We start from the raw sequence: 26069 nt of genomic DNA, 5'->3' as shown, positions 1-26069 counted from the left end.
TATGACTCTTGTTTACAAGTTTAAACTAGAATTTAAATTGGTTATACAATTTTTAGAAATTACTTAAGTTTTGAATATAATGATGAGAACTATGCTCCTCCACCCTCTATTGATTCTACATCTTGTGGGTGAAGCACTGACTCTCCTTTCTTCCAGCCTCTAGCCTTCCTTCCAGGCCATTTATACAGCAAACAGCCTTGGGAAGACAGATGATATCTCCTTTCAGAGCAAGAGGTTCACAGACAACTGCTCCAACCATGTCAGGGTTGTTGCTAACTCTCCTCTGGGCAGGAGGACTTGCTCACCAATATGGCGATCAGCCTCAGGCCCACCCATTGAAATAATGTACAAAGATTTGTCCTGGGTGGATAGGCTTAGTTACTGATACTACAATTTGGATGTGATTTGTCCCCCAAGGGTTCATGTGTTGAACCCCAGTGTGATGATGTTAAAAGGTAGCAGGATCTTTTAAGAATGGGTACCTAGTGTGAGATCATTACTGGCCCCTCCCCTCCACTCTAGTTTCCTGTCTCATTATTTAATCTCTTCCCTCATATGCTCTCACCATTATGCCATCTGCCATGATGTGACACAGCCAACTGGGCCCTCTTGCCAGAAAGAGTGCCATATTATTTGTACTCTCAGCCTCTGAAACTATGTTATAGTGACAGAAAACAGACTAATACACTGAGCACTTAAAAGGATCCAGATACTTAGGCTGGAGTTGTGGCTCAGTGGTAGAGCACTCGCCTGGCGTGTGGGAGAAACTGGGTTCTATCTTCAACACCACAAAAAATAAATAAATAAAAATAAAGGTAATGTGTCCATCTACAACTAAAAAAAAATGTTTTAAAAAGGACCCAGGTACTCTAAACTCAGGTTTCCTCTTCTGTAATGCACCCCTTTTTGTGTAGAGCATTTATTCAGGCCCATCTGCATCATCCCATAAGACTGACACATTATGCTTATGCTCCTGCTGCTTGCTGTGCCATAATAAAGTCCTTCATCTCTGATCCAGTAGTCCTGGGCCTTCTGCCTGCACATGGGAGCCTGTGGCCTTTGGCATCTTACAAGAAGGCTTCTTACAAGAAATCCTTCACATTTTTTAAGTTTTTTCAATAAATATGGGATGCTGACCCCCATAACTTTCTGGAAGAAGGATGAAGAAATCATGGTCCTTAACAGGATTTGAGGGAAGTCCGTGGGAATTAGTACCAAATATGTTAAACAAACTATATGGTCAACCAGGCAGTCATGATCCTCTGCTTTATTTCTTGATGATGAAGAGGAAATGGGGAGGTGTCTGGGTCATGGCCAACTCTCCACCAGGCAGGAGGACGTCTTCACCAATATGGTGATCAGCCTCAGGTTCATCCCATTGAAAGAGTGTACAAGATTCACCCTGGGTAGATAGAATGTTCTCCCTTTCAGATAACAGTCACTTAGGTGCTCATACTGAGTGGGAATGAAAAGAAACTGGTGATTTCTAGAGCAGAAGTTGGAGGAGCCTTAGAACTTTGGTGGTCCTCAGGATGAGGCTGGGGCATGTGATGCATCAGGGAAGAATAGTGACAGCTGCACCTTGTTAGCTCAGCCCCACCTGCACTCTGTCATGCCAATCTTATTTGGAGAAAAAGATCTCAAGGGGCTGGGGATGTGGCTCAAGCGGTGGCGCGCTCTCCTGGCGTGCATGCAGCCCGGGTTCGATCCTCAGCACCACATGCCAACAAAGATGTTGTGTCCGCCGAGAACTAAAAAATAAATATTAAAGATTCTCTCTCTCTCACTCTCTCTCCTCTCTCACTCTCTCTTTAAAAAAAAAAAAGATCTCAAAATTTTTTTCAGTGTTTAGTTAAACTAAGCAATAGACATTTAAAGCTGGAAGAATACTAATTTGAAAAGTAAGAGAATAATAAAACCAAAATTACAGAGAACAATTACTTCTGAAGATGAGCTACAGGACTAAGGTCAGGAGGAAACACACAGGTAGTATTGGTAACTTTCTAGTCTTTAAGTTGGGAATGGGCCCATAAGTCTTGTTTTTATTTTCATACTTATAATGTGCCTATTTGTCACACCTATTTCTTTGTATGTATCAACTATTAGATAATAAATTTTTTGCAGTCATCTTTCTTTATAATTTTATAATTAAAATTACTGAATTGCTATGAAAGAAACATATAACAACTGTTAGATTCTTATGTGGATTTTAGTAGAGAGCATGGTAGCTTCCTTTAAAAACCCTACAATATTCAATAAGAATGTCCCAAACAGGAAAATGGTATATTTATATACTATCACAGGAGAAATACTGGAGATGGTCAGTGTTTTACCTATTGAAATAGTAGACATATCATGAAATCATTGCAAATAAATTCTCTGGTATTTGCCTAAGCTAAGATTAATCAAAAATCATTTTAGCTTGATGTCTAATTCTACTTGCAGGGGATTCTCATCATTTCTGAAAGACTGTAAACACCTACATTTATGATGTGGAGGGGTTGTCACCCAGGAATTTAAGGAATTGGAATAGTGTTGTCTGTAGTCTTCTGCCAGCTTCACTGCCCATGGGGAATGAAGTCTGTCTTATTCCTTCCTAGTTTATTATAGTTTGGACCTTAAGTGTTCCCTAAAGGCCTATGTCTTAAAGGCTTGGTTGACAGCCCTTGAAGGGAATCCCTGGACTTATCTCTCTCTCTCTCTCCCTCTCTCTCTCTCTCTCTCTCCCCCCACCTCTCTCTCTCCCTCCCTCCCTCCCTCTCTCTCTTCCCCCCCCCTCTCTCTTTCCCTCCCTCACTCCCTCTCTCTCCCTCTCTCCCTCTCTCTCTCCCTCCCTCTCTGCTTTCTGACTGCTATGAGATGAGCAGCCTCCTCCATCATGTGCTCTCACTATAATGTTCTTGCTGCCACAGGCCCAAAATAACAGGATCAAGCAACCATGGGCTGAAACTTATGAAACCATGAGCCATAATAAACCTTTCCTCTTTTTAAGTTTATTTTCTCAGGTATTTTGTCACAGTGACAGAAAGCTAACTAATACACATTTTTATCTAGTCAATGTTTCTAGAGAATGTTTCTTCAAACTTTTCTCAGGTGGTAAAACCAAAGAGAGTTTTGTGCTTTTTATGGCTCCTGAGAATGACTGCAGCTCTTTGATGACAGCTTATCTCAAAAGAAGGTCTCTGGTGTCTCTCCAACCCTAATCAGATTGCAGAAGGGTAGCTTGCTGCTTTGGTTTAGCTGACATAGGGAGTTAAGACACTGGATTCTTCATGATGTCTTTTATCTTGCTCTCATCATAAATAATACTAGCTAATATTTTATCACCTACTGAAGACCCAACACTTTACATGCTTTGTTTTATTTATTCTTTACAATAACCCTGGGGTGGCTGCTATCAGTGTTCCCATTTCTGTTGAGGAAGCAGTGACTCAGAGGGACATGAAGTCACTTCTCATAGTCTCTTATCCAGAACACAAACTTGTACTTTGGATTTTATTTATTTTTTCTTGCTACCAGAGCTTGAACCCAAGGGCATTTAACCACTAAGCCACATCCCAGCCTTTATTTTTTTATTTTAAGACGTGGTCTCACTAAGTTGCTCAGGGCCTCACTAAGTTTCTGAGGCTGGCTTTAAACTTGTAATCCTCCTGCCTCAGCCTTCTGAGCTGCTGGGATTACAGGCAGGTGCCACTGTACCTGGCTGAATCTGTGGATTCTAAACAGTTCTAGACATTTAATTCTAGTAGTATAATATGAATGTGTAGAATTTTCTTTTTCTTTATTTCTTAGCCTTGTGAAAATCAGAATGCTCGCAGTTGTGACCACAAGTTACATATTACAAACAGGTCGGGTAAGCTCTGACCTCCAGGCAGGAGGGAAGACTGCATTTGTGGTTGTTGAGATCTTTCTGTTTACCACCACCACCACCCCGCCCCCGGCCTTTAAAAATATATTCCAAACTTTTTCTTCCAAATTGTATTGTCACTATCTGATGGTTAGTATTTTGGATAAGCTGGATGTAACCTGACATATGATGGAGAAGGAACAAGCATGCATGTTAGAGAGGCTTTTATTTTGTCAGCCATAGTCACGTTCCTTTAACATACAGTGGAGGGAGACCTAGTGTGCACATAGTTGTGTCTGTAAGCAATCAAGTAGAGTTTGCACATGGTGTTGGTGTCTGGTATGCTCAGGAAAGGTGTGAATGTCATTTTTCTCCTGATTGATAGTTGGTCCCTGTGAAGGAAATCATTTACTTAATGTGAAATGGCCTTAAAAGGTATTTATGAAGTGTATTTATCCCTAGCTTTCAAATTTGTCTTTATTCAGCTACCAAAATAAACAAACAAATGTTTTAATGTGACTTTCAGAGCACTTAGAACAAAACCACAGTGTATAATAGCAGGGTGACCCTCCCCTAGGACACCACAAGCTGCATGAGTACCATCTCATTCGGGGTTTAGAGACCTGGGACCCCAGTTACAATGTTTACAGGGGAGTCTTTTACAGAAAAAAAAAAATTGCTGATTAACTACAGGAGTTTGTTTTATCTTGATGCGTATTTATAAATGCCTTACTTTGGTGGGGTTTGATAGCAAGTCAAAATGCCTTTCCTTTTAGTAGCAATGTTTTGTAACCTTACAAACTTTTTCTAGGAATCACACTGTCCTGTATATAATAAAGGTTGAAATATAGTGCATAATTTGAAATCTTGATCACTCTAGCTTGCATACTGTGTCAGGGTCTGTGCAGATGATCATAAGAGACCTTTCTTTTAGTCCTTCCACTCTTGCTAGGATTTCCCTGTTCAGGGACCACATTTTTTGCTTTGTTGATCAGATTGCACACTGTTGATCTGTCAGCTAAACAGGTGTTTCTTGATGTGTTATATACACAATGGAGTTTTATTCATCATAAGCAAAATGGAATTATGTCATTTACAAGAAAATGGGTGGATCTTGAGAACATTATGTTAAATGAAATAAGCCAAACTCAGAAGGTCAAGGGTCATGTTTTCTCTCATATGTGGCCACTCGCTAGAGGGGGAAAAAGAAAAAGAAAGGCACAGGGGCTGGTGGGCATGGGGGGTCTCATGAAAATTGAGGGGAGATCAGTAAAGTAGAGGAAAGGGGTTGGGGAGGGAGGAGGGGAGGAAAAGGGGAAGTGCTGGGGAGTGATGTTGACCAAATGATATCATTGTATTGTGTGCATGTGTGAATAGGTAGCAACAAATCCCACCATTATGCACAACTACAGTGCACCGATAAAAATGTGGAAAAAACATGTCTTTATCGCACATTTATTAGGAGCTCACTCAGGTCTTTCCCTTCAGAAGAAACAAAGGAAGCATGGTCCCCAGTTAGGAGTAGATTGGTTTCCATGTGTTTTGGGAGATTGAATCTAGAATCTGGGATGTAATGTCCAAGAGTGTAGTAAGTGACATGTAGCTTCCAGGTTAAGCTCTAGTGTGGTTTACTCATAACCTACTGCCTGTGGCTCCTATTATGTTAAAATAGAGAAGGAAAAGGGGTCAGGGAGCCTTTCCTCTGCCTTCCTAAGCTTCAAGCTCACCCTTTCTTAAGTGTCCTTGTGAAGCACCACTCCAAAATCACCAGCAGCTCCTCTTCTTCCCAGCCTGTCAAAACTCTTTCCTTGGTTTAGCTGGTCTTAGATGTTAGTAGGGAAATATCTTGATTTAAGTAATTCATAATAATGTGCATAACTGATAGTTCCCCAGAGACATGTACATTATTTAAAAATACTTATTAAATGTTTATTAAGTCAAGCAAGTATAGATTATTCAGCCTGCAGATTAAGGAGAAATCAAAGAATAAGGCCAGGCAAGGCAAGAGATGTTGGGCTGTGGAGCCACCCTGCAGGCACCACAGCACTGGGTGGACTTTGTTCCCTTGGGATAGCTCCCCAAGCCAGGCCTGCTTTTTTTTTTTTTTTTAATCACTTTTTTCCTTTTACTGTTCATAAACTTAGGGGTTTTGGAAAAGGCCACCTGTTAACATGGTGGTAGCAGTGATGGAAGCTTTCTTGATGGAGGTGAGTTTGGGGAAGGGCTAGGGTGCTGGCTGTCATCAAGGCCCAATTTTTGGTTGAGTTCCATATAAGCCAGGTAATAATTAGGTTAGAAGCTGCCGTTGTGAGGCCTGGACGCTGACCTTAAGAAGGAGACAAAGGGAGAGAGCCTGGGAATCGTGGAATTGTTTGGAATGTCAGACCCAGATCTGATGATGAAGGTAGACCTGGTTTCTGGCTTCATCGGAGGCTTAGAGTCTGGTTGGGAAAATAGACCTGAAGTAGAAAATCATACTCAGAAGTAGGTCATTTTAAATTTCTCCACCTGCCGTCCTAGAAGAGCAAAGTCGTCATGACTAATTACAACCAGAGCCCCTGATGGAGCTGAAGAGGGGGACTTCTCTGAGGAAGCCATATTTCAGCAGAGACCTGGAGATGGAGTCAGGGACAGACGAGTGACCAGAGCTGGGGGCATGGAAGATAGTGTGTGTGGCCCCAGGGAAGGACCTTCTTGGTGCCTTTGAGGAATTGCTGAGGAGGTTTGAACAGCGGCGCTGTGGGTGTGGGAGGGAAGCCCAGAGACGGCTTCACCCTGCAGGCCTCTTGGCCACATGGAGGGTTTAGAAAAGGGAGACCCATTCGTGAGAGCAATGAAGGTCTGATGGGAAAAGCAGAAGAGGCTGTTGTCACACAGCAAGGTCCCTGTCCCAAATAGCTTTCTGATTATCTCTGATAATATGTCTAAAATCCTATGATTGAAAGCTTCATCTCTGTTACAACCCAGGTGTCCTAACAGCCAGGCTGACTTAGGAAAAAACAGCATGAGGAACATTTTTGAAAGCCTTTCTATTCAAATAAAGTTCATTTTCCTTTTGTTCATGGCATTTTCCCCTCAGATGCCTAGGGCTCATATGTCAGTCTCTAAATAACACCTGATTTTAAGAAAGACTCTGCCGGATATGACTTAGGTGAACTTCATGAATCAATTTTGAACTACTCTGTTGCTTTCTCACAGAATGTAACTCCAGTTGCCTTAAGTGATAAAAGGAATTTGTTGACTCTCAAAACTAAATCACCCAGAGTGGGGACTGGCTGTGAATATAATTCCAGTGGCCTCTGACTCCACACCTCTGGTGTTCTTTGAGCCTTGCCCTTGTCCTGTGTCAGCTGTGATCGGGGGCTGAGTCCCCTCAGGGCTGTCACACTGACCACCACAGCTCCAGGCCTCACACCCACACCCTCACAACCTGAGCTGAGAGCGTGCTCTGTTCAGCAGGCTCAGAAGTCCTGGCCTGGTCTCTGATGCTGTGTGTGGACACCTCTGAGCCAGTGATCAGGGCCTGACCATCTGAGAGGGGTCACTAAGGACAGGGTGGGTGGCATCTTGCTGACCCGCAGAGCACATCTCTGGAGCTTCAGGTGGGATCCTTCCTGCCTGCATCACAGGGATCCTGGAGGCCACGGTTGGGGGCAGGGCCCAGTGGGTCCTAGGAAACTAATACAGAGGATTGTAGTTTAAGCCTTGTGTCTGTTCGTATAATGTTAAAGAAAATCAGCAGCTACAGGGTGGATAGTGGGGCTGTTCAAGAGTCACCAAAACATGCCCTCCCTGCACCAGCCTTGCCCTCGACATTCATTCTGATAGCTGCTTATTTGCCAGTCTGATTTTGTTATCCAGTTATTCCATCTCTGACACACTCTTGTGTCAAAAGGAGGACATTTAGACCTGTGAGTCTGGGACATTTAGAATAGGCTAGGTGATTAGGGTATACAGTGGAATTCAATAAAGATGTAGATCCTATTTGTTAGGACAATTTTGCATTATTTAGAATTAGTTATTTAAAAATTAAGCTGTTTTCCATTAGATGTATTAGAGTAATTTTTAGAAACTGGAATTTAGCAGAAGGGAGAAGAAGGTGCAAATAAAGATTATTGGTTAATAAAAGGTTTGATGATCTTTTGTTCTCTATGTATCTAAGTTTAAAGACATCTTAAAATTAAACAATGAATTTTGCAGTTTTTAAAATGGGGTAGTTTTATTTCTCAGTTTTCACTTGTCTAAATAATACAAGGCTGTATTGAGTTCTTTAGAATTATTTACCAATCAGGCAAAATATATAGCATTTAGAAATTTTAATCCTAGGTCCTTTCTTTTCAACCAGCCATATTCATTAATATTCACAGAAATATTCACATAAACATGAGCATATGCGTCCTCATCAACAAACATTTATCACGTGCCAGGGTGCTTTCCAGTTGCTGGGGATACGGAGAATAGAAGGCATACTTCCTTTCCTCAGGGAACAGTGTATGATCTATTTGGGAAGAAAAGCAAACACATGGAAAATAAATAGTAGCGGGTTATTCACTGCCTCGTGCTGGTAGGCGAGACGATGAAAAGGGAGCAGGTGCTGGGGCGAGGGTGAGGCCCACGGAGGCCGGGGAGGCTCCGGTGTTAGTCAGAGGAGAGCAGCCAGGCCGTCCAGCAAGTTTGCTTCTGCAGTCGCTTTTTTTTCTGTTTCCCACAAACTTATTACTAAAGCATATTGCTTAATTCCAAGATTGTCATTATTGTATAATATTTCCTGTAGGAAAATGACCCTATAGATCCCTTCTGACCACTTGTGTGTTTTCCACATTTCTGTAATGGTTCCCTGTTATTCTCTCTGAAATGTTTTATGATCATAAATACAATTACAAATTTCTTTTCTAATGTTGAAGAAAGTATTGCCAAAACAAATTAGGAAATAAAAGTATGAGCTGTTGCATTTCTTATGAAGCAAATATCGGGACAGTTTATCTATAGGTGCTGAAAGTTGTCTCATTCACACAGTTGCTCTTTCATAGAACCTTCATAGATTCAGGGCTGTTGCTTCCCACTGTGTTGGCTTGCTTACTCTGACATGAGAATGTCACAAAACCAAATATAACTATGATCAAGATGGCTGGAAGACTTTTTTTTTCCAATACTTTTATTTTTATTTATTTATTTGTTTGTTTGTTTATTTTTATGTGGTGCTGAGGATCGAACCCAGTGTCTTACATGTGGTAGGCAAGTGCTCTACCACTGAGCCACAACCCCAGCCCTAGATAGTAAACTTCTTAGCTGGCTTTATTTAACATTAAGTTTTTGGATTATTAGTTTAATCAATTTAGGATTAAACTTAATTTTTTTCATTTTATGTTTTTTCTTCCTTTTTGGTTATTTCTTGTCCTTTCCTTTTCATTTTTTCCCCACCAGGCCTGTGAGCCCCCCCATGTTTGGCTCTGAATTCCTTTTGGACAGGGATCATGAATCTCTGGAGCTTCAGACAGTGCCTAGCACATGGAAGATGCTCAATAAATGCTCAGCAAATCAATGAAAATGTTTCATACATACATAGAAATAATACAGAGGAAATTAGATAGAAGTACATAAGCATGATTTTAATTTGCACATATCATTTCACAGGTATTAGACTTTGCTTGTGAAGGGAAAAGTCATGCCAAGTGAGGGGCACTGGGACTAGACTCAGCAAGTAGGCACTGATTCTTGGGCAAGGAAGTAATCTTATAGCAACTTCCTGCAGGTTTTCCCTAGCCAGGAGCCAACCTTGGTGCAAAAGAGGGGAGATTTTCAGCCCAGCAAGGTATTCTTGAGTATCCATTATTTAATAAGATAGACCTGTTATATGTGACACATTAACACATTTGATGATGTGGGTGTTCAAATTTTAAAAGATCTTTGGGTTCCTCTTCTGCATAATCAAGTTCTTTTCAGAACCACTTTCATATTATAGATTCTGAGTGTGTGTTTCCATTAGTCAACACGGCTAAAATCTGGTCATGATTACTAGCTTTTCAAAGCCTTCCTTCATTTCCCAGCAGGCAGCTTCCTGTCAGAATTCATTTCCCATTTGGAAAATATCTCTCTGACCCATGGTTTTCTGGACACAATTCATCCTTCACATATTTGAGTCTTCCTATTGTCATCAATCCTTAGTTTCTCAGATGCCAAAAGACCCCTTATCAGAGTGATAAGATCTATCTAGAGCATTAGAGGAGAGAAAACTAACAAGAATGTTTAAAGGATTTTGTTCCAGTGGTTTTTCTATTTTAAACAACAATGCTTTTAGTATCTGTTTCTATTATTACTATTTAAGAAATCAAAGTAATAACTGTTACAGTTGAAATAAAATGTGCTTTCTGTTTTCCCTCAGTCTTTATATAATTAAAATTAAACTCTGGCAGAGCTGCAGTATAATTCATTTCCATTTAGCAAACATTTACTGAGATCTTTCTGCTGACCTCTTATTACTCTGGTCTCCCTAGAGACTGTGACCAGATGTGACAGCCCAGGAAGTTAAAATTCACTGTGGAAGGGGATTAGGTGGGGGAAGGCATCATTCAAGAAAGAATTTCACATCAGCTCTTGGGGAAGGTATTACACTTGGTTTGTGAAGGGAAAAGTCATCCCAGGCAAGAGCTGATCCCCAGGAAGCCATTGTAACTGACCAAGTTCTAACGGTAAGGTCTTGTTTCTAGGGTAATGGAGATGGACACATCCTAGGCGTGTTAACACGGAAAGACTCAGGTGATTAAATATCGGGAAGGAACGTTAAGAGAACTCTCCGGGTTGGTCCCAGGGATGGGGTGTTCAGGCGAGTTGGAGAATCATGGTGCCCTGTTAGTAGTGTAAAGGGGTGGTTAGAAAGAGAAGGGCAACGGCTGCGGGTAGGAGGGACCCCAGACACAGAATAGTCAAAGGAGAGCCAGGAACCTACAGTTTCATGGAAACATTGGAAAGTCAAGGTTTTGAGGTGGCCGGCAGAATAGAGAAGTCAAGAAATAGAAGTCTGAGTAGTTTTGTGAAAGAGAAATATGAAATGTTGACCTCTGAGGAATTCAGAACAGTGGTAGAAGTCGTCACCAGATGACCAAGACCCTGAAAAGGGGGGAGAGTTTATGCCATTGCTGGAACTGTATCACCAGGTGCTCAGTCACTTCAAGTAATAAACCCCTTTGAAGGAAATCCACTCCTCAACTGACTAGTGTTATGTAACAACGTGCCAGTATATCATTAATACCTGTAGATTTAAAATGTACTTATTTCTCCATTGTAGTCCAAAAACATTATTTTTACAAACCATTTGGAAATAACATTTTGATGTTCTTTGATTCTACTCTTTTGAAATTTCACTTATCCCTCTCTGAGATTTATTTCTAGGTCATTGATTCCCAAACTAGTATTTTCTCTAAGCTTATTTTAATGCTACCAGAGTTTCAATTCAAACATTTTCCAACAGTAGCAACTGAAATAGCTTCAGAGACATTTTTTGTTTTTCACATCTACCTTACTTTTTCTTGGTTGATTATCTTTTCAAAAAGTCCCAGGTTGATGGTACCTGAGATAGCAGCCTGTGATGACAACACTAGCTTTTAAGAATTGATTAAGAAACATACTTTGGCCTTGTCTTGGTTCCTGAAGACATCTTTCAGTCCTAAAAAGTGCCAAACAAGGAAAAAGTCCATTAGAACTGGATTCGTACGACCTGGGTTCTGTTCTCTTCTCCTATGTGACTTTGGAGAGGTCAATTTCTAGAATTTCTCAGCTGTGAAGTGAAAGGAGTATATTAAAGGGTCATTAGGTCTCTTTCAAATAATAATCTTAAAAATGTCCAGAATCCATGTCTATACTGTTATTCTTTCATTTATTAATCAAATCTACCATATGGTCCAGTTCCACATGAGAAGATGTGACCAGACTGTTCCTCAGGCCCTGTCTCTGCCTGCTCCCTGGGGGTGCTCCGTCCGCTGCCTATGATGGGACATCCTTGCCTCTCCCCTCGCTGGCTGATGGTCTGTCTTTCTAACCTTACCTATATTTTGGCACAGCTGGTATCCTCGGCACCTACCACTCCACTACAGATCAGGTGCTTAGGAAATATTTGAGGATAGAGTAAATGGTTGTATTGTTATTATTGTCCACCTTGGTGGCTCTCCACACTGACTGAGCATCAGAATCAGTTATGAGCTTAGCAACAGTTGGTATTTGAGTTCCTAGAAATGGGCCTATGTATCCATATTTTAAAATATACCTACAAGTCATGCTCATATGAAAAGCTCTGGTTTACTCTCTATGAGTTCCTTCAGGTCCTAGAATAATGTTTCTATCATTTTGGTTTCTGGCCCTATGGTGATTTCTGGCAGATATTAGATATATAGAAAATGTGAATAAGTGACTTTTAACTTTTAAGAAAAGTAATAAATTATAACTGAGAATAAAAGTCCCTTTCTTCTGTTAGCAGATATAACACTGTGGTCCTTTAAAGACTAATCCAAGCGGATTATAGGAAATTATGTTTCCCAACAAATAAAATACTTACTTAAGTGCCCAAACCACCAGTTCTGATAAAATTCAAGACTCTTTTTTAATCTAACAATTAGGGCTAGAATTACTTAGCTTTTTTGTTCAAGTTTTACAATTTTGTGGGAAGTTGCTTGTTTTCATTATATCACCTTACCATTGACCTTGTTTCATGTTGTTTCTCAAGAAGTCACAGTGCTGGAGAGGGATATATTGTTATTTTTATCTGCATATGCTAATATGTAACAACAGATCCCACCATTATGTACAACTATAATGCACTGATAAAAAAAAAACTTTTAAAAAAGTCACAGTCCATCTCTCATTTTCACTCATATAATTCTAGTATTTAAAGCTCTAGTTTCTTTCTTTGAGGTGGGGGATGCAAAGTGGTAGAATAGAGTAGAACAAACATTGGCTCTCTGTGTAGTGTCCAGCCCACAGTTGTGCATATTGTATTTCTATGCTCCAGGGGAAGAAATTAAGAGAACTGTTTTTTGGTTTGTTTTGTTTTTTTTTTTAAAGAAAATTATGCTCTCTAGAATGCAAAACCCTCATCATTGATGCCCTGTTGGCCTGTTGTGGTTTGGATGTGAGGTGTCCCTGGAAGCTCATGTATGAAACAAAAGAAGGTTTAGAGGAGAAATGATTGGGTTATGAGAGCCTTAACCTGATCAGTGAATTAAACTCCTTATAGGGATACAGTAAGTGCTAACTGAAGGCAGGTAGGGTGTGGCTGGAGGAGGTGGGCATTGGGGCACGGCTTTGGGGTATATATTTGTATTTGGAAAGTGGAGACCTCTTTCTCTGTGCTTCCTGATCATCATGTGAGCTGCTTCCCTCTGCTACACTCTTTTGCCATGAAGTTCTACCTCATCTGGAGCACCGAGGACTGGAGCCAACTATCTGTGGACTGAGACCTGTGAAACCGGGAACCTCTAAGTAAACTTTCCCTTCATTGCAATTGTCCTGGTTTGGTCCTTTAGTCATAGCAGCGAAAAAGCTAAAACATCCTGTGTCTTAGTAATCTATTGCTGGGGAAAAAGGACCCTGACACTTAGCTGATTAAAGCAATAAGCATTTAGTATCTCACTGTATTAGGGCTCGGGGATCTGGGAGTGGTGAGCCGGTGGTCCTGGTTGCTGTCCTCTCATGAGGTTGCACTCGGGCATTGGTCACTGGAAGGCTTGGCCAGGACTAGCGGATTCGTTCCCAAGGTGGCTTACCCAGAGGCCTGGCAAGTTGTGCTTGTTGTTTATCAGTTACCTGGTGCTCCTGTGAGGAATCCTGAGTGTCTTCATGACGTGCCAGGTGGCTTCTCCCAAAGCAGGTGGTCCAGGAGGAAGGGAGCCTAGAGGAAGCCCCAGGCCCAGATTTAAGGTGATGGCCATTTGGCTTCCTCTTGAAGGGACATCAAAGAATTTACAGATATATTTAAAAACTTCCATAGTCTCTAATGTAAAACACTGTTCGCCACCTCAGATGTTTTGTCCAGGATCTGAAAGCATCTGTGATCCAAGTCATTCGCTCAGTTTCGTATTCATGAGTAGAAGTCAGGTATCAGAATTCTGGTTTCCACTTTACTATTTCTAGTGTCTACTTCTTCTTTATTCTCTTGTATCAGATAATGAGGGACAGTGGTAAAAAACATGAAGTGTTAGAATCAAAAGATGTCGTTTTCTCTCTGTATTCCAGACTACCAACTTTGCCTGTCTAGACCACAATTCAGAACTTATCCTCTCTGAGGAATCTTCTTAATGAAGGTGTTAAAAAACTTAAGAAACCTGCCCAGTTTCCAGATAAGCCCATGAGCATCAGTGGCATAGCCAGCGTGTATGATGACAAGAGCAGGAGCAGGGGCCAGAGGTGACCAGCTGCGGTGGAAGTATCTCACGATTAAATTAGAGCTTCTCCAAAAACAGAACCGGTGACCATCGGGTGTTTTGTTGTCAGTATAAAATATGAACTTTCAGAAAGACAAGAAAAAGAGCAGCTCACTAACTGCTATCAGCCCAAATGGGGGTGGGACAGTTTAAAAACCAACCAAAATGTATTAAGTGAGCAAGGCATCAGGGATTTGTGTTTTTACATAATATCTCATTCCTGTTTCGATTTTTTCCTCTCTAGTCTAATCAGCCTTTCCTGCTTCAAGCATCTTGGCTATAGCACGCACCTTGCCGTGTTGTTATAGTTTGGCCTGGGTCTGTGGGCCCCACAAGACTGGCAGAGCCCCAGACTGGCAGAGCCCCAGAAGCAGAGCTATGACCTATATCTTTGAATTCCAGGTGCCCAAGGTAACACCTTGCCCTTAGTTGATCTCCAAATGAGTGAGTGAGCTGTGGTGTGTGTGCTCACTGTGGAGCATGAGGCAGCCTTGAGAGCAAGGGAGACCCAGCCTGTGCCACAACGTGGATGAGCCTGGAGGACACGGCACCAGTTGAAGTGAGCGAGCCAGTCACAAAAAGACAGTCACCTGATTTCACTTACACAGAAACTTTTAAAAATCCAAAATGTCAGATATGCAGAGAGAATAAAACAGTGGTTACCAGAAATTGCATGGGATTGGGTGAGGATGTGGGGAAGTGGGAGATGTAATCAAAGGGTAGAAAGCAGCAGATGTGAAGGATGAGCAGGCCTAGAAGTCTAAAGAACACCCGAGGACTGCAGGCAGTGAAATCGTGCTGTGTTTGGGACATCTGCTAAATGAGTAGATTGTTAGGTGTTCTTAAAAATGGGTAAGTGAGATGATGGATCGTTGATTTGCTTCATTGTGGTAAAGCCGTTTTACTGTTCATGTGAATTCCCTGACATTATGTTATACACCTTAAGTATGTAGAATAGAATTTATTTTTTAAAAACTACAAAAGAATTTTTGGTGCTACCTTATGTTCTTCATTCTCGAAACTTTATGTGAAAAATTCCTCACACCTAAAATATTAAGGGAAAGACCTCCTTTTCTTCCTGATTTTTCCAGGGATTCTACCCTGATTGATGTAGGAATTGAACATGGTGTTTAAATAGGAAGTTGGAATTCAGCAAATGAGATTGTGTGTCAGACCCCCTGCCCAAACTACTGAGACCCCTGGTCACTTTTAAGAGGCCTTATTTTTCAAAAGTCTAGGCCCCAAAAGAAGGTAGTAGTGAAAGAGCAGGTGCATTCAAATGAAGTTTCATGCCTGTTCCACAGGACTGTGGTGACAGGAAGCACAGTGGAGTGACATGGAGGAGTTCAGGATGGCTCCTCTGGCTCTGGTCTGTGTGTCTGAGCTAGTGGTGGCTCCATTCAGTATGACATAGTGCCCTAGAGGACAGCCAGTGTGGGGTTTGTGACCATGTCAATTTGGGGGCATGTATTTAAGTCTCAGGTGTCTGTAGGACAGACCAGGCAGGTGTTCTGTCCAGCAGTGGGCATCTAGATCAGAGTGTTCCTTGAAAGAAGAGCTGCCTGGGACATCTGGAGAGAGCCTGGGTCTCAGGCATGTGCTTGATGATGTCGGTTCTTGGATTGTTGGTCCAGGAAAGAGCTGGACAGTGCAGGCAGCCTTTCCTGGTCACACACTGCTCTGTCGGGAATCTTGGCTGCCAGCTTTACCTCTCCACATCCTGGCTAAGGAGGGAGCAATGAGCGCTCTTGGTAGTGGACATGGAAGAAAGTTACCACACTGGCCTGCGGGATGAGGGCCTTCTCTCTGGCCGCGGCTCCCTGGGCTTTTCCACAGAACTCAATTCTACTCATGATTTGGCAATCGTAATGTCTGCTTTTAAAAAATTGTTTTATCTGTTTTGAAATGTCATTCATATTTCTTTTTAGTAGACAACCACAGATTCATGCTTTATTTTTTTGGAAAATATTTCTAATAAAACTATACCTTGATTTTTCCATATGGTCATTGCTACAGATTGAGATGAGACCCCCTTGATTAGTCACATGATATATATGATAGATATATATCATATATATATATATATATGACATATCATATATATACACATACATATATATATCATATACACACATACACACACACACACGTATATATATATATATATATTTATTTATTTATTTATTTATTTATTTATTGTGTGTGTGTATGTGTATGGTACTAGGAATTGAACCTCGGGATTCAAGCATGCTAGGCAAATGCTGTGTCACCGAGCTCCATCCCCAGCCTCTTAGTCACTTGCCGTCTGACTCTATTTTAAATGTGTTGGCTCACTTACATTTGCTTCTCTCTCTCTCTCTCTCTCTCTCTCTCTCTCTCTGCCCCAATTCAAAGAGTTATCTCAAGATGTAACACATTTAGCTTTCATTACAGTCTATAAAGTTCCCATTTTTCATTTGTAGCTTATTCTTTTTTTTGTACTAATCCGAGAGCATAATTAAGATGTCTGACTTCAGTTCTTTCCTTACAAATATTGCCTAATTCTTCTGTCTTTAATTAGCTTAAATAATTCTGTGTAAACAAATAATAATAATAGATGGTATTACCAACACTCTTTTCTTGTGAGGATATAAGTACACCCTTTGTTTGTTAAATTAGTCTTTTGTAAAAAACTAGATGTGACATATTTTGTCATCTTGTATGTTGCCAATAGAAAACAAAGATTCACTTCTGTGTTTTTATTCTCATTATGCCTTTGATTTAATATTCATTTGAGGAGTCAGTGTGGTAGGTGAAGTAACGACAAGCTTTGGAGTCTTTGTGACCCTAGAATGACTTAAAAATCTCAACCCCATCCTTCTTAGTGGTGTGACTTTGGATAATTTGCTCAAGTACCTCTCTGTGCTTAGGTTTCCTGTTTGTAAATGAAGATACTGGGCTGGGCACAATGGCTCACATCTGTAGTCCAGCTACTGATGAGGCTGAGGCTGGAACATCCGGTGAGCCTGGAAGTTTGGGGTCAGGCTGGGCAACATAGTGATACCTCATCCTTTAAAGAAAAAGAGGATGATGATAATATTTGCCTCATGGAATTATGGACATTATGCATGTTACGTGCTTAGCACAGTGCTTGGTACACAGTAAGTGATCACCAAATGGTAACAGAAGTTTTTTTACAATAGAAGAAGCTTGCTTAACCAGATCCAAGGAAGTTGCAGTTTCTATGCTATGTCTGGACAGCTTCTTGAATACTTGTAACTGGCTTCTTTTTAGTACACTCATGCCATTTCTGCTCCAACTAGCTGAGTTGTATTTTCTCCCAAAAGTGTTTATGTTGCTTGCTGTTTATGTTTGTTCCCAACCCTATTTATGTCAGACGAACTTGATATTATAATTATAAAACTTAATTAAATTTTAGTCTCACAGATGCAATGTAAGTACCAAAAGACAGCTGCTTTTTCTATAAAAATTAAGTTTTAAGGCTCTGGGAAAGCTTAAGAAAGATTACTCTGTAAGGTACCTCGAGTAGCCAGATTCATAGAGACAGACAATAGAATGGTGGTTGCCAGGGGCTGGGGGAGGAGGGGAATGGGGAGTGATGGTTTAATGGTAGAATTTCAGTTATGCAAGATGAAAAGAGCTGGGGGTGGGCAGTGGTGGCTGCATGGGACTATGAATGTACCTAATATAACTTATGGGGTTAGATAATGAATTTCACTACAATTAAAATTTCTATTTAAAAATCTGTCACATTAGCATGGGTAAGGTGATTGTTAAAGACTAGGGAGAGAAGCCAGGTGCAGTGGCTCACGCCCATAATCCCAGTGGCTAGGGAGGCTGAGGCAGGAGGCTCATGAGTTCAAAGTCAGCCTCAGCAATGGCAAGGCGCTAAGCAACTCAGTGAGACCTTGTCTCTAAATAAAATACAAAATAGCGCTGGGATGTGGCTCAGTGGCTGAGTGCCCCTGAGTTCAATCCCTGGTATGGGGGAGGGGGGAGGAGACTAGGGAGGGGAATTAAAAAAATCCAGAGATGCACCATGTTTTCATACCTTTAGGGAACTTTAGGAACCAAAATAGGAACTTTAGGTGTAGCAGACGCAAAATAGAGAACAAGGCATAACTGACCAGTAGTCCAGTTCTCAAATATGAAGGCTTTGGGCATGGAACAAATTATCAGAGAATAAATAGGTTTACATTTTAAGTTTTAAATTAAGAATTTAATTTATTGTGGGCTCCTGGGACACAGACTCTGAGATGGAGATCAAAACAGTTTATACTTGTTCTCCTGTGTTGATCAGACACTGGATGTGGACTGTCCCCCAGAGGAGGAGGCATAACCTTGGACAGGAGCAAGGTTACTGCCTTTGGCTGAAAGCACATTTCAGGAGGGTCTCAGCTGTAAAGCAGCAGAAGACGACACTTTCAGCCATCGGGGATCTGAATAGTACACAGCACAGCGTCCGCAATAATACTCAACTTTTGTGTATGTCTCCCTTTTAAATAGATTTTTAAAAATTATCAATTAGCTCTTGGTCCAGGTTGCTTCTGATATAACATCTTCACTCCTTGTGCATGACCTTCTGAAGATCCCTGATGTTTGATCTTTGTATGCAACAGCTGGCCCATTTGTGATGCACCAAAATGTGTTCCCCATCTTACAAAGTATACAATGGAGAGATGTGTATTATATCTTGCAGCTTAGTTGAAAAGCTCCTGTCCACATTGAATATGTTCCAGTATATATTTCAAGGTGCATGGGACTAACTTCAGATTTTTGCTTCTTAGATTTTCAAAGATCCTCTGGAATTTGATGATATACTTTGGCAAACTCTGCATTTTTATACTAAAGATCACCTTCCCCTCATGCCCTATATGTTAGTCAGCTTTCATCGCTGTGACCAGAATAACTGAGAGGAGGAAAACTTTTATTTTGAGCTCACAGTTTCAGAGGTGTAGTTCATGGTCAGCCAAGTCAATTGGTCTGGGCCCACAGGGAGGCAAAACATCATGGTGGAAAGGCTCAGTGGAGGAAAGCCACTCAGCTCATGGTAGCTGGGAAGCAGAGAGGGGAAAGGGCTACGGGGAAGATGGTTTTTCACATTTTATCTCTCATAGTCCAATCATTTTATCATTCACAGTCCAATCATTTTGTCTCTATTTCTGTATTACCATAGGAGCTTTGAGAGGGGACACTTCATATTCAAACCACAGCACCCTCTGATCTGTAGCTCTCTGCGTGTTCTTCAGTCTTCCTTCTGCCGCAAGATACTGCCCACCACAAGGCCTCCTCCCTTTAGTCTGCATCTCTTAATCATGATCCCTGGGATCTCCACCTGAGCCATGGCTGATCTCCAGGATGCTCAAGTCTCAGTTTAAGATATACTCTTCCAATTCTTAAAAAAGGAGCCCTGTTGATTTGGTTTTTTTTATTATTAAATATGAGTGTGCTTTTCATTCATATCAGCTTGCTTTGCCTCAAACAGGGGAAGCCTGAATCCCTTTGCTAGTGTAACCATAAATGTAGCACAAAGATGCCATGATTACGCCCCAGTGTCTGTTTCCCCATAGCATTTAGCATGCGCTGACCTTTTAGTAGGAATCCCATTGTCTCATTTATATGTAGCCCTTCATTTAGCCAAGTTTTGTTGTTTCCTCGGCTTCAAATTTTATTTCTTTATGAGAACTGGGAACTGAAGCCTTTCATTTGACTTGTGATCTTGTACATTCTGGAAGCTCATACATGTAATCGCGGAACAAATAAAGCAGCTGGAAGAAATCTTTCCTGAACAAAACCCAAGTGGGGCACTTGGGTGTGAGCCAAGATTTCAGCAGCTACAGAGGGAGATGTAGAAAGGTTGCGTATATTACAAGGGCAGGGAATAACTTCTCACTTCGGGTCCAACAGGAATGTCTTCCAGGTAAGGATCAGATGTTTAATTGTCTGACCACAAAATAAAGTATTTACTGTAAATTTCCAAGGTCTCTACACCAAGTTAACTCCCATAATATAACTAAAGTTGGAGAAGCATTGTCACTAAACCACAGATTGAAATTCTGGGTCAATTTGGGCTGACCTAGGCCTCTCATAAACTGCTCTGTGGGCCTAGGAAAGAGGTGGGATGTTGAACTTCCTGGGGCCCAGTTTCTCTGACCCAAATTAGGAGTTAAAATACAAATTTAGTTTAAGGGGTCCTAAGAAGCTACTGAACTACTCACTAATAATAAATGAAGCCCGGTTGAGTGAAACTCTGTGTTCACTTCCTCTTTTCAGAAGGAAAAAAATTATATTAAGTAAAATTATATTTCCTTAAGTAAAAATTTACTGGACATTTTGACAAGATTGGTTATTTTATAATGCATATGTGCAGATTTACACATGCAAAAGCAAAAGCTTAGAATGGATCTAAACTTTTTTTAAAAAATATTAAGGGGTCTCCAAAGTTTTTAATCATTTGTCAGATCATTTATCAATATTAACAGATGCCTAGAGCAATGTTTGTCAAACTTTAGATGGATTAGATGGAGGGTTTTTCACACATCCTTCCTGAGCCCCTTCCTCAGAGTTTCTAATTCAGTAGATATTGTTGTGGGGCCTGAAAAATTTGCATCTAACAAACTTCCAAGGAATGATATTACTGATGTACAGAGCACACTTTGGGTAGCACAGTCTGAGACACTCATAAAGCTAAAGCAAAGAAAGCACAGTCCCTTCCATAAAGTAAACAGGATTCATATTAATTCTGTACAGTGTGATTTATCAGTAATACTGTTATATTGATCACACTGCATCTGTGTACACACTGAGTACACATGTGTGTGTGTGTGAAGGGCATTTCAGAGAACGCAGCATGTTCAAATGCACAGAGAACTGAAAGCATGTGACACCCTGATGAGCGAGGAGTTTGCATGACTGGAAGAAATTGCACATGGCTGGTGGGGGAAACAGTTAGTGAGGGTGCAAAGAAGGGGGACCTGTGGCAGGAGAGATCCAAGAACTAGGCAGGGCTGACCATAAGGGAGGGCTGTGTGCTCTAGGGAACTTGATCCTTTTCCTAATATGTTAAGATAAGGGACAGGAAAAAAATCAAAAATTCCCAAGAGATTGCAAGGGGGTAGTTAACAATAGCATAGAATTTGGCCAAATACAATTTAACCAATCCTGTAGTCTTGCTGAAATAACATTTTAGTTGAAAGTTTATCTCTTGAGTGTTTGTTTTCTTCAGTTCTGGTAATTTTGGGTACCATATGAAGATTTCCATCTTCTTATATATTAATTTTTCATCATCTTCCATGTTCTTTTTCTACTCAGTGAGCAAACAGTCAGCCTTGTCTAAAAGGGATTTTAGTAACTGGACTATCAAGATATTAACAATATAAATATTTTACAAAAAAAATAGTTTTTCTTATTACAAAGGCAGTCCTTATAGAATCTATAGAAAAGCAAAAGCAAAACAAACCTCACACAATCCCCTCACATTTAGAAAATCATTGTTGGAACGTCTTAGACCCTTCTCTGTGCACATGTGTGTTCTTTCATACAGGATCACACGCCAGATATGTTTTGAAGACTGGCACTATTGGTTTAAACAGTTTGCCAATTGGTGGACGTTGGCACTACCCAACTTAACTCCCACTGTTTGCCATTTACTCTATTTTAAGGATTCCCTGTGGCCCAGACTGAAACTTGAGGATCAGGAGTAGTCAGCCAGGCAGAGATGGTTAGGTGGAAGGATGGACATCTAGGCCAAGGGAGCCACCTATAGAGGCCTAGATTGGGGAGACCCCAGCCCTCTTACGGAGAGATGCCTGATAAGACTGGGTCATGGGAGTGAAAGGTGATGGAGGATGGTGAGATTAAAACCTTGCAATGAAAAACCTGTAGTTGGACATCCTAGGGAATAACTGGCCAAATTAAGTTAGCCAGGAAAAAAAGTAGGAAAATAAAAGAAAAATCCTGAAGCCTAGCATTGAACAGTATTCCTTTTTAGCCAAATTATTTTAGCACATTGTTGTTTTCACAGCTTGATTTGGACTAAGTTGTTTTGGCAAGTGACTTTCCATCAAATGATCAAGATCCAAATTAATAGGATTGGGGAGCGGGTGCTTATTGGATCCAGTGGTGTCCTGGACACAGTCTGTGCAGGCTCTCAAGCCAGTTCTGCCCATCATTTCAAGGATATTACCTTGGTAGCTTGGAATCAGCAAATGCTACAGGTCAGGAATTTCTTTTTCCGTGAGAGTCAGTTGTTCAGCATATTATTAGATGTACCTGAGAGAGAGGAAAAAAGTCAAGAATAAAAGTTCTGGGTTTGGGCTTGGAATTAGACACAGAAATCAAATGTTGTGGTAGGCAGCATGAACTTTGGAGTTAGAAGAACCAGGGTTTGAATCCCAACTGTCATTTTTGGCAGAGTTATTAACTCAGTGTCCTCATATGTGAGATGGACTCACTAATATTTAATGTAAAGCATAGTAACAGATATTAATCTTTCAGAGATAGAAGCTGTGGTGATTATTATAGCAATGAAAGAAGGACACAAGGGCATTGAGTTGATTTTATTAATATAATTTTGAGTTGCTTTGCTTAGCAGTAGGTGGAGGATCCTGTAATAACACCAAGAACTGTCACTATTGGGTGCTAACAACATGCTTCTATGGGCCTTATTTCATTTAGTCCTCAGAAGGACTGTACAGGTTGTTTCAGACAGTTTTTTGCGGCTGTGACTAAAAGGATCTGACCATGACAATTTTAAAGGAGGAAAAGTTTATTTGAGGGCTCACAGTTTCAGAGGTTTTAGTCCATAGAAGGTCAGCTCCATTCCTCAGGCTCCAGGTGAGGCAGAATATCATGGCAGAAGAGTGTGGTGGAGGGAAACATTTGACATATGATCAGGAAGGAGAGACAGAGAGAAGAGAGAAAAGAGACTGACTCCACTTGCCAGATACAAATATATACCCCCAAGCCACGCCCCAATTTCCACCTCTCCAGCCACACCCTACCACTTCAATTACCACTCAGTTAGTCCCTATCAAGGGATTAATTCACCAATTGGGTTAGGGCTCTTGTAACCCAATCATTTCTCCTTTGAACCTTGTTACATTGTCTCACATGTGAGCTTTGGGGGACACCTCACATACAAACCATAACACAGGTAGGCACCAGTGATATGACTGTCCCTCTCCTATAGCTGAGAGATAAAGTTCAAGTCAAGTAACTTTCTCACAGCCAGGCAGCTATTAAGTATGGAGACAGGATCTGGGATACAAGTTTGTCTGAATTCAGTGTCTGCCATTCTTAACTTGTGTGCAGATGAGGTGAGCTGATGGAATCATTTGTGAATCCTATGAGTTGTTGAAGTCTTGGGTTTGTTGAGGACACAGTAGAAAGGGCCATAGGGTGAGAAGAGTAGAAGGCAAGGATGCAAACCTGGGTATCATTAGTATTTCAAAAGCAAGATAAGAGTTTAGAAAAGGAAGGCATGGTCAGCAGATTCAGATGCCACTGGGAGGTCATATAAGGTGAGAATTAGAAAAGATTCTTTGGATTTGGCAGTGTGAAAAACATTAATGATATTAACATAAGCACTTTGGATAAAATAATGGAGGCAGAAGCCAGATTGCTTTGAGTTGAGTGAATTGATTGTGAGAAAGTAGAACTAGTGTAACTACTATTTTGAAGAATAAAAAGAACATGGACTCTGAAAAGAAATAGTAAAAGTAAAGATATTGGCATGTGATCAAAGGAACCAAGTCCCTAAGGAGACAGAAGGAATGGAATCCAAAGCCTGGTAGAAAAATTATGACTAGATTGATCTCGGGTTTGGGTTCCATAGGTTGGGTGTGGTAGAGGAACAAGGAGGCAGAGGAGTAAGGAGTAGTGGTCAGAGTGCCTGAACACATGGTAGTGTGGGCTGTAGCCTAGGTAGAAAGCAGGTAAAACCAGGAGGCCATTCATACTCCAAGAGGATGAATTTTGAGTTGCCTTGCTTAGCTTTAGGTGGAAAATCCTGTAATAACACCACGAACTGTCACTGTGCCAAAGTCCTGGGAGTCTCAAGGATATTGAAGGAAAAGTTAGGAATAAAAGAGCAATAGAGTGGTAACAATACGAGTTATGCCTAATTGTCTGACCTTGGGATCTTCATTTTAAACAGCCTGTATGCAGAGCAATCCTGGGTAGTTGACAAAGTCCTGGGTCTAGCCATCGAAGATCAATTTTTTAAGCAGAGTGAAGGTGAAGGTCGTGAATTAAGGCTGTCGAGGGACTCCCAGCACAGAACTGTGGTGGAGACCATTCATTGGCATCCTTGTGAGTTTGCACCTTAACAAGACTGCATCTTTTTGTAATAGTTGGTTAATGATCAAAATGTTTATATCTAAAGAGGTCCCTCCCAATTAAGCAGAAATATCCCTGATATTTAGTGACAGGTTCTTTAATTAGTGTCCCAGAAGTCTGAGAAGCTTCAGTTTTTCTCATGATCCTCTTCCCAGGATTGGTAGGGGAAGGTAGAAAAGTCCTAGGTTCATTTCTTCTCCTAGGAGATGTACAGATTGCACTTACAGAAGTATCATGCTAATAATAATAACAGCGGGGCTGGGGATGTGGCTCAAGCGGTAGCGCGCTCGCCTGGCATGCGTGCGGCCCGGGTTCGATCCTCAGCACCACATACCAACAAAGATGTTGTGTTCGCCAAGAACTAAAAAATAAATATTAAAAAAAATTTCTCTCTCTCTAAAAAATAATAATAATAATAATAATAACAGCGGTCATTTGTTAAGACTTACTACATCCCAGCCACTGTGCTAAGTACTTAATCTAGATTATTTCTTTACAGCCTTATAATAACTCTGTGAGATGGGTCTGCTTTCTGTCTCTGTTTTATAGATGAGAACTCTGAAGGTTAGAGAGATTAAATTCTTTGCTCAAGGTCACTCAGCTTGTAAGTGATGGAACCAATATTCAAATCTGGGCAGTTTGCCTCCAGAACTCCAGATCCTGACTAGGAAAAACTGCCTCTTGATGGCTGGGAGGACTTCATGTCTGAGGCGAGCATATTCCTGTTTGTGAAGGAAGAGGATCCCTCAGGATTCCTTGTCCAGGGACGCACCCTGGAAGTGGGGCTCCTGACTCTTCCCTCTTCCCTTGCCCAGCTTCAGTAGAGCCCAGACTTGTGGTGCCTCCTGCACATTCCCTCCTGTGCAGTCCCAGCTTTCCCAGGAAGGTTCCCCTCACTGCCAGGGGCAGCATGAGACATATTGCCAGAGCCCCTCAGAAGTTATACCCATGGGCTTTCCTTGCAAGAGAGCTGAGGAGAGACACAAAGACATCTCACTCTGTCCCTGGCTCTGGACATATCAAAGGATGTTTCCCACAACAGTCCTGAGTTGGAGCTGGGCTGGTCAGCGTGTCAGGAGCTTGTTGTTCTGATGTGGAAACTTCAGTTCTAGATGCTCAGAAAAGCAATATAAGGGGTATGTAAGGAGAAGAAAGCAATTCTTTTGTAATGAGAAAATGAGTTACTTAATAGGTAACTTGAGAGTCCTATTATTTGACGCTAAATTAATTTATTTGCTAAAAGTTACTTTCAGAAAATGATACTTTCACTTATCCTGTACATGCCTAACTCCAACTAATTAATGCATTTACCAAGGTCTCAAAGTTGCATGAACTCCTGATACATATTCAGAAGGTGAAATGGATGAGCACACATTCTAAAACTTCAATATGTTGAGTATTTCTTTCATCTTATGCTCACGGACCAGAGGAAAAGTTGTTTTCACGCTTTCCTACAAGAGTAAAAGACTGTT

The 26069-nt window shown here is 41.1% G+C and overlaps 1 protein-coding gene across 2 annotated transcripts in view; it reads left to right on the top strand.

Annotated features, from left to right (window-relative positions):
* EFCAB11 (EF-hand calcium binding domain 11) overlaps positions 1-26069 on the top strand; it is a 180766-nt gene that overhangs the window by 95555 nt on the left and 59142 nt on the right. The window contains exon 6 of one of the 2 annotated variants that reach the window (XM_081291941.1): positions 19436-19605. The exons of the other annotated variant lie outside the window; for it this stretch is intronic. Within the exon in view, the coding sequence (XP_081148067.1) occupies positions 19436-19598 (163 nt within the window). The 3' untranslated portion in view covers positions 19599-19605. Of the gene's footprint in view, positions 1-19435; positions 19606-26069 lie in introns of those variants that run through there. 2 annotated transcript variants of the gene reach the window in all.

This window comes from Spermophilus citellus (genome assembly GCF_964194105.1).
Source record: "Spermophilus citellus genome assembly, chromosome: 4".
Classification (NCBI taxonomy): Eukaryota; Metazoa; Chordata; class Mammalia; order Rodentia; family Sciuridae; genus Spermophilus; species Spermophilus citellus.
The sequence above is the reverse complement of the archived record's forward strand: the minus strand, read 5'-3'. Positions and strand labels throughout refer to the sequence as shown.